This window comes from Culex quinquefasciatus, chromosome 3 (assembly GCF_015732765.1).
Source record: "Culex quinquefasciatus strain JHB chromosome 3, VPISU_Cqui_1.0_pri_paternal, whole genome shotgun sequence".
In the NCBI taxonomy this organism is placed as follows: Eukaryota; Metazoa; Arthropoda; class Insecta; order Diptera; family Culicidae; genus Culex; species Culex quinquefasciatus.
The window spans coordinates 53,614,582-53,627,181 of NC_051863.1; the positions used below are offsets into that span (position 1 = coordinate 53,614,582).

Genomic DNA, 12,600 nt, shown 5'->3' on the forward strand with positions numbered 1-12,600 from the left:
GTCATGCCTCTTTTACGTTAAGAAAATTGATGTGTAGACTAAAAATAGTTTTGAAATGTCCATGGTAATTATTTTGATAATCGCTTCGGATAACTTTAAGTTAAATTCAGAGCAAAAAAGTCAATTTATAAAAAAAAACTTAGCATCATAAAAATCATGTTGGTGAGAATCAGAATGCGGCTCCTGCAAAAGCTGCGGTGCACTCCAGTCTACATTCAGGCTTATTCTTGCAAGTGGCAATAGACTACAAGATGGCGTTAGTTTATCATCCGCCATGTTTTTACACACGATATTCAAATTATTTTGTTCTAGCTGCTACGTCTGTTGTCTGTGCTTCAATGTTGTATGCTTGATTGATGAAAATTTTTAGCTTAAAATTATTTTTGAGCCACTTTAAAAAAAATGTTTTTTCGACTACTTTTCCAGGGTGCGGGGCAGAATGGGCCACCTTAGAAAACAAGCCATTTTGTCTAATGTAACGTTGAAGGGAGATAACAAATGGCTTTTGGGACCTTTCTTACATAGTTTCCATGAAGTTAGTACACTTTTATGAAAATAGTCACTTACCAAAACAAACATTTTTGAAAAAAGTTTCAATATGTTGAAATAAGACACTATTTCTACAAATAAGCATTAAAACAACTATAAAATTAACTAATGTTGCATTAAACGTGATTTGTGAAGCTACCAGGAGTGAAATAATCAATTTAGCTCAAATTTCGTAACTTTTGATTGTTTTTATAAGGCAGGAAATGGGTGGTCCATTCTGCCTCCAAGTGGATTTTAATTTAACACTTCCACCACCAAGCTTCTAAATGGATTGAAGGTTCCGTTGTTGTTTGTTTACCTTCGTAATAGCTCCTGGTAACATTCTAAACATTGAACAAACTTTTTCAAACAATCAAACTTTTCAGAAAGCTTATTTAAGAACCTCGAAATAAAAAACATTTGCGTGGTTTTGTCAATCAATTTACATTTTTGCTCATAATTCGAAAAATGCAATGGATTCAAACGTCGTTTTCGGTGTGGTGATGTTATTTGACGTCCTTTATAAGACCCTTGCCTTACAGTTGGTCTAAATCCATTCTTAAGCCCAAAACCAAAGGTGGCCCATTCTGCCCCCATGGTCCAAAATCCTAAAAATATAGTGTCTTCGGGAAAGTTGTTCAAAATTTAATGAAGGTTCTACATCTTAGAATTGATAATGATTGGACGACTATTGCGCCCTCCACAGGTAAAAAACTGAAACAGTTGCTTTTCTCCATACATTTTGACGATTTTTCCCATACAAACTTCAAGCGATTAGATGGAGCGGTTCCCGTGGACAGAATGAGCTCAAATTTAGAATTTAGCCTAGTGATGGGGCAATCTTTGATTTCAGGGGGTAAATTTAAAAAAAACCAAAATTAAAAATCTTAAAAAAATGCAAAATTTCAGAAAATGTTCTATTCTGTGCCAAGCAGCTAATCTGATCTAACCTTTGCGCAGCCATTCTTTCTTAAGCATTCTGGAGAATGTCGGAGTGATCTATTCCAACATCCTTTTTTTTCTAAACGGCCAGGCCAACTGCGTTACGTTATCCGCAAAGATGATTCGTTGAAGTGGATTGAATTTGAACGCGAATGTTCAAACACCAATACATTTCTGAATCTACAGGGGAGGAAGAAACGTGGGGATCCCCGCTCACATTCCTGATTGCTTGGGAAATTATTCATTGTGAGCAATATGCTCAGACGTTTTGGTGCTCCGGAATCCTCTGGGATGAGACACTGTATTTCCACAAGTGCCCTGGACACTTTTGTTTAGGTTCTACGCCGACTCGATTTGGAGGTTAGAAAAAGGTGCACTGTAAAACCTGTAAAACCTAATGCTGTGCCAAGCAGCTGTAGTCAAATTCAACTCAAAATCTATTTGAAATTCATCAACATAATAGGTCTATTCCCGTACTTGCAGAATTGCAGAATTTCTGCAGCTTCTGCAGAATTCTGCAGCCAGCATAAGTCACTTTTTTGCAGCACGTTCCCGTACTTTTCAGCTCGCTCTCTTCATCTCTCTCTTTTGCAGAAGTTCTGCAAGGAGAGAAACCGCAAAACTTTTGCCTGGGTAGCGCGTTCCAGTACTTTTTCTGCAATATTGTACACAGCTGAGTGGAGAACGCTGCAGTTGAGCCAGTCCGTTTTGCGATGCCTGTCCGTCGGGTTGCATGTTTTTTCGCGTCGTTCGTCGTCGGTGATTTTGTCGGGTGAGTGCGCGCGTGTGTGTGTGAAGGTACGGCTGGCTCTGGTTGAAAAATGACAGTTGAGCCAGTCCGTTTTGCGATGCCTGTCCGTCGGGTCGCATGTTTTTTTCGCGTCGTTCGTCGTCGGTGATTTTGTCGGGTGAGTGCGTGCGTGTGTGTGTGAAGGTGCGGCTGGCTCTGGTTGAAAAAATGACAGTTGAGCCAGTCCGTTTTGCGATGCCTGTCCGTCGGGTTGCATGTTTTTTCGCGTCGTTCGTCGTCGGTGATTTTGTCGGGTGAGTGCGCGCGTGTGTGTGTGAAGGTGCGGCTGGCTCTGGTTGAAAAATGTCAGTTGAGCCAGTCCGTTTTGCGATGCCTGTCCGTCGGGTTGCATGTTTTTTCGCGTCGTTCGTCGTCGGTGATTTTGTCGGGTGAGTGTGTGCGTGTGTGTGTGTGTGTGTGAATGTGCGGCTTGCTCTGGTTGTCACGATGACAGTCGAGGCAGTCCGTTTTGTGGTCACCTGTATGTTTGTCTATTCCTTTCTATTGACGTGGCTTTTTTTCTTCTTAGTTAGATTGTAAAGTTCAAATATCGCGATCGTCTTTCTCGTTAGTCAGTCGGGTTTCTTTGTTCTATGATTCGCGATTGTTTCATGGGAAGATTCGTTTTTAACTGCGTTAGCATAATATAAATTATATTTGACCTTTCGTTTCCCGCGAAATCACCTTTTAGCATTATAGCTCGTAAAGCACGGTGACAAATATTGTTTCAACGCGATTGTTCAAGTCCTTCAGATAACTCATAACTCATCAGTAATTAATTGGTCGCTCATCTTATAAAAACTTAAAAGTATAAATAGTCTCAGGTCAACTCTACGTAAATGTGTTACGCTGAGTATAATATTTCACCTTTTAATTACACACAATTTTGATTCTATCTTTCCACAGCCGGCTGTCTAAGATTGAATCATTTATGCTAAACTTAACACCAAATAACCGGGAATAGTCTCATCCGCATACTCCGACTGATTGCCTTGAGAATGCATAATACATCACACCATTAAACAAAATTTATTGATTATTGGGTCGCATCATCATCCTCTATGTTGAATCCTGGCCATTACCCTTACCCACTAACAAAATCCCAAGTAGAAGTAGTTTTCCGGCACACGCGGGGGTGTGGATATCGTATAGAACCCACCCTTGGTAGCAGCCTGTGCTAACTAATATTCCCGTCCCGTTCCCTCGAGATCTACAAACTGACATGGCGGGCGCCGTTGGTGGCCAATGACTGTTTCCTATTAGTAACGGTTCTAGTTTTGATGATCGTGATGTTTTATCTTTTCAGCGCATTCATGCATGCTGTTGATAAGGGAAACATTATTTGATCGTTGAAGCGTATGACCGGTTGTGTTGATAGGATATTACGGTTCTGTTCAGTAACGGAGAAGGACAACCATGGGTGGTCTCTCATGCTCATGCTCATGCTCAATATTGTACACAGCTGAGTGGATTTACTCAAATTGGGTATTAAAGTTGTTAAATTATTTCAAATTATTAAAAAACGGTTCACAAAAAAAGTAATTAAAAGAATTCTTAAGTTAAGTTTACCTCTATAACGGGGATATTATTTTGTATGCAGTACAACATTTTATTCAAAAAATCAAGGATGTATTATTTATTGAGTAACTAGAAATTAATTATGCTTAGGTAGAAATTAATATCAGAAACAACTCAAATTTTTCACATCAGGTTAAAAAAATACAAATTAGAGTGGCAATTACGTTTAATAAATATGATTAAAAAAAGACAAACAAAGGTTTTATCGAGGTTTTTAAGCGAAGATGGCGTTCGAATGGTGAACGCCCGAAATGTCAAAATCACGCAGTGGTACCAACATTACGGAACAAGTGTGCCATGGCATAACAGCCACATTTTTTTTCTAATGTTGGTGCTACTGCGCGATTTTGACATTTCGGGCGTTCACCATTCGAACGCCATCTTCGCTTAAAAACCTGGATATAGAAGGGACCAACACATGTTTTAATTGCAGAATGTTTGAAAGATTATTCATAATAACATAAATAAATTTTGACTGGATGTCACACGAAAGAACAACGGTGACACAGCAAAATTGCCAAAATTTAAAAAAAATGAATCAAAAACTCAAAAAATTTGAAACACTTAAATTAAGAAATCTGGAAATTACAAAATCCATAATTAAAAATATTTTTTAAAAAAACTAATATTTTCAAATTGAGAAATTTCCAAAAAACATATATCAGATATTTGATAAATTTAAAAATGAAAAATAAAAAAAAGAATAATAAATCACAAATTCAAAGCTTAAAAAATCAAATAATTATAAACTAAATATTTCATTTTTTTAAAAATTTCAAAAGAATTTTAATTTTAAAAATTCAAAATAAAAAAATAAAGGTTGAAAACAAAATCGAAATAAAAAAAAAACAAAAGTTTGAATATTTATGAGTTCAGAACACCAAAAATTCAACAGCTACAGTTTAAAATAATAAGATAGAAAATTTAAGAAATTATGATTTCAAAAATAAGAAAAATTAAAAAATTGTGTAAATCAAAAATTTTAAAACTCAAACATAAATAAAATAGTAACAGTCCAAATTTCCAATCTCTAGATCATCTAAATTTGAGTTTCGAATCTAAACTATGACTCCAAAATATGTGTGTTTTTTTATGGTTCAAGATGGCGAAGAATTCAAGAATTTAAGCATTTAGGAACCTAAGAATTTAATAATTTGAGAATTTATGAATTTAAGAATTCAAGATTTTCAGAGTTTCAGAATTTAAATTTCGAAAAAATTACATTAATATTTGTTTTTTGTTCATATAAGAATACAAATTGGTAGCACCGTTAAAGGTACAATTTATTATTTGCCAACTAAATTTACCTATTATTTTAACACATATATTTATTATATTCAAAATCAATTTAAGATCAAAAATTATTATCCTAAACAACTATTATTTGAATTTATTAAACTCAAACAAAATGTGTCTTTTAAAAGTTGTTTAAACAATTTGTTTTTATAGTACTTTTTTTTAGTTGAGGTACTAGCCGTGCTGTAATACTATGGCTTAAGCTTTCAATTTTTTATCAGGTAAAAATGATAACACTAAAAAAATCGCTTTATCTTTTACATGAATGAACTAAGCCTAAAATCGTTAACATAAAAAAATCGTTCTCAATAAAACCAGACATAAAAAACTACCCCAAAATCATTTATTATTACAACTAATAGTAAAATGCTTGATTTCACCCAACTTGCAAATTTTATGTAAGCGTGTACTCAACATCCATCACACCAAATTGCAGTAGCTTTTCAATAAGAGAAGAGAGAGCTTGCAGAAAAGTACAGGAACGGTTTTGCTGCAACTTCTACCTCTCTCACTGCAGAAGTTCTGCCTGAGAAAAAAGTTATTTTTGTTGCAGAAAAGTACGGGAACGCTCTGCTGCCGTTTTTGTGCAGAATTGCAGAATTCTGCAGTACGGGAATAGACCTAATATAAGCTAAAATGATTTAGGAATCATGACCATTTAATTCCATATATCGATGTTCGAATAGCATTTCCGTTGAAAAATATTCTGTTTGGTATAGTTTCGGACTAACAAAAATGCCCAATTGATGAAATTTTTACAAAACACGTAACTTTATTTCATCTTATTTCACCCTGACTCAACACTTCGCCTTCGTCGGACATCGATGCTCCGCCTTTAACGAACGCACTAGCTTCCGAAGACGAAGTATCACTGCTTCCACGAGCTCGGTAATTCAGTTGTATCTCCGAAGATGATGAACCGACAAGGTCGCCCCTTTTTACACATCCCAAACTGCTTCCACTGCTCGTTACCGACTCCTCATCGCTGCTACTCGATCTACGCGCTACGCCGTACCAGGAACCCACCGAACCAGGCGAGTGCGACCTCGACAGTTCCAGCTCCGGCACCGTTATCTCTCCGCTGCTGATCCTGCTCACCGAGCGGCTGTACGACTGCAAGAATCTCCGCGCAGCTCGTTTCGCGTCAACCGCCGAACCGGCTCCACTCGTCTTGAACGATCGGCTCCGGCCGTCCTCGCAGATCTTCCGGATCGTTTTAGCATACCGCGGACTCTGCTGCAGCACAACCCGTTGGAAGTTTTTCGTGTCGAACGCGGGCTCCGCCGCGGGACTGCTTGCCGGCTGGCAGCCGAAGCAGGTACAGCCTTCTCCGAGATGCCGATTGGATGCCGCGGGAGAGCTCAAGTTCTGTCGGTAGCGCTCTTTCAGTCCTTCGATCTGCTTGAGGTTCTGCTCGCAGTTACGGGTGATGCGGGTGATGTTCTGCGTCTCTCCGGCGATCACCTCCATGTTCTGCTTCAGCACGTCCAGATTTTCCGTCAGCTGATGGCCGAGCTTCATGTTGTCGGACTGCACCGCGATGGCGGACCTCCAGATGCGGAGATTCTCTAGGAACTTGGACGAGGCGGGGGCTTCCATCTGGGAAGTTACGGGATCAACGTCTCGGATGGAGGAAGCCGGTGAAGGAGTTTTGGGTGGTGAATTAAATCGGCATGGGGGCGATGGAACTTGCAGCTGGACGGATTTGGCTGGACTTACCAACCGTGGAACGCTGGAGAGTTCGTTGAAAGATGCTTCAATGTTTGGAACCTTTTTCGGACTGGGATCACACTTGAAGGGCAACAGGTTTAGATCGTCCTCTGGGGAGCTGTCGCTTGAGTCGGACTCCAGGACGAACTTTTGGTCACTGTCGGAACTGCTTGGATCGCTATCGGTTGGTTGCAGGAACAGGTTCGGCTGTGCAGTTACCTTGCACTTTTTCAGATCCAAAAATGGTTGCAAGTATCGGTTTGTGGAAGATGCTTTGTTTGTTGAAGTTCCTTTCTTAGTTGATTTGGGAGCAGATTTCGGTACTCTAAACGACAGAGTTAGCTGGGGTTGTTCTGCAGGTTTCTTTGGTTCTTTTGGACTAGTATGAACTTCTAGGTTATCCTTCTGGTCAACAGTGGAAGCGATTGGATCTTCCGACAATCCATACCTGATTTCCAGGTATTTCAAGTTGCGTGGACATGGATCACCTTCCTGTTTCTTGTCCAGAATGTTGATCCTGCAGGCTTCTTGTACCTTGAGGTTCGCCTTCCAGTCTCCTTTAATGCAGATCGTCGGAATCACGTGCTTCGTGATGGCTGGCGTTTTTGGAAGTTCAGGTTCTTCTACCACTACCGGTTCTGGTGTTACACTTGCAGCCTTCTGTTCATCTGGTTGAGTCTGAGCAATCGGTTCAACATCCGGAACTTCTTCAGAAACCAATTCTTGCGTCAGATGAACCACTTTGAGCTCCTTCTTCTCAGCCGTAGCAGGCAGTTCCGCCTGCTTCGCCAGCAAATCACTCTTCTTGAGTCTTCTCGGAAAGATGCTTCGTTCGGAACTTTCGTATCCAAGTTCGGGATGCTGCTGCTCCCAAACTTGCTCCGGGTTCAATTTACTGCTGTAGAATCGGTAGATTCTTCCGGACGACTGTGGCGTCACCGGTTTCTTGATCACCGGCGGCGTCTTCGTAACGTTGGTCGTTGCCGTCGATACCACGCTGTTCTGCTGCTTGGCCGTCTTCTGCTTGATGAAGTTAACGTTGACGCCGACATTCCGAACCGTTTTCGCCTGACTTGGCGGCCTCTGGTTGTTCAGCGTCCCGGGAGATTCATCCAATAGTTTCTTCCTGCCACCCGTCGGCGGAATCTTCTTCACTATCCTAATAGCAGTGGCGCGATTCGTGGCGGCCGCTTCTTTCTGTCCACCACTCGTCGCCCACTTTGGCGGAGTGTTCAGCTTCTTGTTGCACTTCTTCTCACTCCGCACACACTGCACCGCGTGCTCTTGAACATCCCTAAACCCAACCGCCGGAAGCAGTTCGTTTCTCGTCTGCTCGACGAACTTTTTCGAGTACTGTATCAACTCCTCGACGTCTTCGTCCCGCAGAAAGTCACCCCGCTGATGATCATCACACTTCCTAACGATCTTACAGTCCAACGGTTCCAGATTTGCACCCTCAACCGGAACGTAGCTAAGTCGATCGATCTCGTCGTAAATCTCCTTGAACGCCGCATCCAAGTAGTCGTTGTTCTGCTCCATCGTGACACAAATAACACGTGCTTGCACGACCGATGCTCACCTAAGTTTGAATCAGTTTGAAAGTGGCAAAAAATTTCACGGGTGCAACGTGGAGAATGAAAAAAACAAGGAGCAGCTGCGAGCTTACCTAGGGCGCAGGGACTATGACAGCATGTTTTCACGGTCAGCTGCTTCCGGGTTCCTGGGGTTGGTTGCGCAGTCGGTGGGGTGTGTTTACCGTTTCACGATTATTTATGGTTAATAATGTTTACCGGTGGGGTGTCATGGCAACGTGTACCTTTTTGGAGTGCACGTGTGAAATGCAAACTTGAAACTAAACGAATTTAAGGTTTTTCAAAATATAATTTTAGCATAGCATAGCATTGGTGTCTACCCGTAGATGCTACTTCGTTATTGACCAGGACCCAGAAAAATTGCCTTGTGGACCACAGATGAAAAGTAGGAACCAATCATCACCCCTTTCACAATTTTCAAAGGTCCCTATCATGCTGATCAATACCGACGCCGGCCACGACCAGTGGTAAGACACGGGTAAGTGGATGGGAATGTTAGTCCGATACTTGAGTGATGGAGACCGCTAAATCGGCTGCGCTTCGACAAAGTATCACGTGAGTTTTGGGGGGTTAGTAAGATGGGTATGAGGTCAGGATTCACTGTGGTAGGTGATGCGATCATAAACAATTTGTTTACCGGCTGCGGAAAGATACATTTTTGATTATTTAAAAGTTTTTTTTAATCAAACGCGTGCCAACCGACCAGTAGTGCTATGATATGGACTTATTAGTATATTGTTACTGTTTGTACAATTTAGATAACGCGCTGAAAATGGTCTATCTTAAATGTCAGCGTGTCTTTCGATAAACGATTCTATAGAAATGACTTTTTCACCGTGAAAATTTAGCGCATTATTTGAAAAATAATGCACTACTTATTCGACGTCATGCCTTCTGATCAACGGTGATATAGGAAGGGCTTATTTTTCATCGAAAAAAAACACTAAAAATCTTTTGATGACTCTATCATTTTCCGTTAGGCCGTTGCAAATATTTGTTTATCCCTCGACTCTGACCAAAGTCGAAGGGAGGGGGGGGGGGGGGGTTTTTACACCTGTCCAGTTGTTTTGCAATCATTAGTTTCCAAATATATTGAAGAAAATTTATTTTGACAAAGAACTTTGTCCTAAGGGCTCTATTCTGGTGAGGTGTCAATCCAGAAAAACGAAAAATGTCGCGCGTTACGAAAATGTTGCATGCTTGGTACTGGGGAAGGGGTCTGCAACGCAACAAGGCACTGTTGCGTGGAATTTTCCACACAGTTGCAACAAAAAGCGAATGATGTGGTTTGGGATAACAGGCACAAAGAGGCGGGGCATCCGTCACCATTCTGAGCCAATATAACCCCGCATAGAGGGTGACGAGCGGGAATTCCCGGGAAAAATTTCCCGGGAAATCGACCATTTTTGGACCTCTCGATTCCCGGGAAATTTGGTCGAGAGTCCCGGGACATTAAATACCTATGGGTAATTCTCTACCAACTTACACGAAATCGGGAAAAGTTGCCCCGACCCCTCTTCGATTTGCGTGAAACTTTGTCCTAAGGGGTAACTTTTGTCCCTGATCACGAATTCGAGGTCCGTTTTTTGATATCTCGTGACGGAGGGGCGGTACGACCCCTTCCGTTTTTGAACATGCGAAAAAAGAGGTGTTTTTCAATAATTTGCAGCCTGAAACGGTGATGAGATAGAAATGTGGTGTCAAGGGGACTATTATTGAAAATTAGACGCCCAATTTGATGGCGTACTCAGAATTCCGAAAAAAACGTATTTTTCATCGAAAAAAACACAAAAAAAGTTTTCAAAATTCTCCCATTTTTCGTTACTCGACTGTAACAAAATTTGGAACATGTCATTTTATGGGAAATTTAATGTACTTTTCGAATCTACATTGTCATTACATCTCTCTACATTTTTTCATTTAGAACAAAAATTTTCATTTTAAAATTTCGTGTTTTTTCTAACTTTGCAGGGTTATTTTTTAGAGTGTAACAATGTTCTACAAAGTTGTAGAGCAGACAATTACAAAAATTTTGATATATAGACATAAGGGGTTTGCTTATAAACATCACGAGTTATTGCGATTCTACGAAAAAAAGTTTTGAAAAAGTTGGTCGTCGTCGATCATGGCCGTTCATCGCCACCCGCGACAGACACGGACGAAGAAACAAAGAGAATCGCAAAAAGTAACTTTTTCTAAAAAAAATTTCGTAAAATCGCGGTAACTCGTGATGTTTATAAGCAAACCTCTTATGTCTATATATATTTTTTTTTGTAATTGTCTGCTCTACAACTTTGTAGAAAATTGCTACACTCTAAAATATAACACTGCTAAGTTAGAAAAAACACGAAATTTTAAAATGAAAAATTTTGTTCCAAATGAAAAAATGACCCTTCTGGGTCAATGTAGATTCGAAAAGTACATTATATTTTCCATAAAATGACATGTTCCAAATTTTTTTACAGTCGAGTAATGGAAAATGGGAGAATTTTTAAAACTTTTTCAGTGTTTTTTTCGATGAAAAATACGTTTTTTTCGGAATTCTGAGTACGTCATCAAATCGGGCGTCTAATTTTACATAAAAGTCTCTTTGACACCAAATTTCTATCTCATCACCGTTTCAGGCTGCAAATTATTGAAAAACACCTCTTTTTTCGCATGTTCAAAAATGGAAGGGGTCGTACCGCTCTGGCAAAACTCTGGCAATTTGTAAAAATTGCCTCAATCTTTGTTAAGGTCCCGCCAATTGTGAACATTCGGGTTTTCCTGAAAAATGTAAATATTTCTTCAATGAATATTTTTAGTTGACCTTAAACAACAAAAAAAAACAATTTTAAAATGTTGTTTTGAGCTGTTATGTATCATATTGCAACATCCCGATACTGGGAAATTATATATTTGCTATTTTTTACAACAACTTTTGAAAAGTCACTGTGTACAAATTAAGACTCGTAAACACTTTAAACTACAATTCCTAGTCCCAAAAATCTCAAAAAAATGATCTTGTATTTGCAGATTCAGAAAAAAATCTAAAGGTTGAAATAGTTTCTTGAAATGATGAGGCTACTTAAGTTAACGTTTCTATTAATAAGTATGAATTAATTGTAACCGAATTCATTGAAAAGAAATAAATTTATGACTTTTCCTTTTTAAATTATTGGCACTATTGGCATAGTTGAAAAAAACTCCCGGGTCCCGGGAATTCACGGGAAATGGCCAAATTCAACTCTCGATTCCCGGGAAATTCAAAATCTCGAGAATCGTCACCCTCTAACCCCGCTCGATCTTGGCTCGATCAGCCCACGGAAATCATTCTATCGCTGGACGCCGAGGAGTAAACAACTACCTGGATCTGGAAGCAGATGGCCTGGAGGTCCAGAAGCAGTTGGCCGAAAAGCAGCTGGCCTGGAGCAAGGAGCAGCCCAAGCGGAGGCAGGCCAGCCGGAATTATTGAGAGCCATCAGAATATTCTGGCCACAAGACCCGGAGTGGCCAGATCCCTCAAGGGTTGTTCCGTTGGAAGGCCATACGAGACTGGCCAATATGGGTATCAAAATTCATGGTTTTCAATACTGGTAATTAAAATGACCATTTTGACAGTATTGGCCACAACTTGGAGTGGCCGGTGCCCTAAAGGAAAGTTTTCCCGGGAAGACATTTCGACGTCGACGTGCTATCTTGTCGCACCCGCCATTTCGACGTTCCGAGAAAAACGCGTTTTAATGTTTGACCTTGAATATACAAAAATGAGAGCACGCAATGTAAACAATAACAAACACGTTTTGTTTAGCTGACCATTCTGTGCATTGTCCCAAAGTTTGGTTGAAGTTGGTTGCTGGAGTCCCGAGTTATAATTACAAATGTTTACGGTAGTCTAGCTTCTACGTGCGACAAACGCATCCTGACTTTCCTGGCCTGAAATTCCTTTGGCCTTTTGTCGCACTTACATCAATTTTCATGGAGTGACAAGCACGACAAGATTGAAACTACTTTCATATATAAAGTGACAAAAATGCACGGAGTTTTTTCGGTTTTTGTTGAATATCTCAGGATTGAAATCGAATTTTGGGGATCTGTGACGGTCAAAAGGTGAGGCATTGTGAGCTGCACAATATGGCGTCCTTAACTCAATTTGGCCCAAAATGCACGTACGACAAGTTAGCA

The 12,600-nt window shown here is 40.2% G+C and overlaps 1 protein-coding gene across 1 annotated transcript; it reads right to left on the reverse strand.

The window, feature by feature from the left end:
* Window positions 1–5,881: 5,881 nt before the first annotated feature.
* LOC119768571 lies at window positions 5,882–8,576 on the reverse strand. The gene is made up of 2 exons (XM_038258578.1): window positions 8,511–8,576; window positions 5,882–8,423 (listed from the first exon to the last, which is right to left on the reverse strand). Exon 2 carries the CDS (start codon window positions 8,381–8,383, stop codon window positions 5,912–5,914), a length of 2,472 nt encoding a protein of 823 aa, XP_038114506.1. The 5' UTR covers window positions 8,384–8,423; window positions 8,511–8,576; the 3' UTR covers window positions 5,882–5,911.
* Between the last annotated feature and the right edge of the window lie 4,024 nt (window positions 8,577–12,600).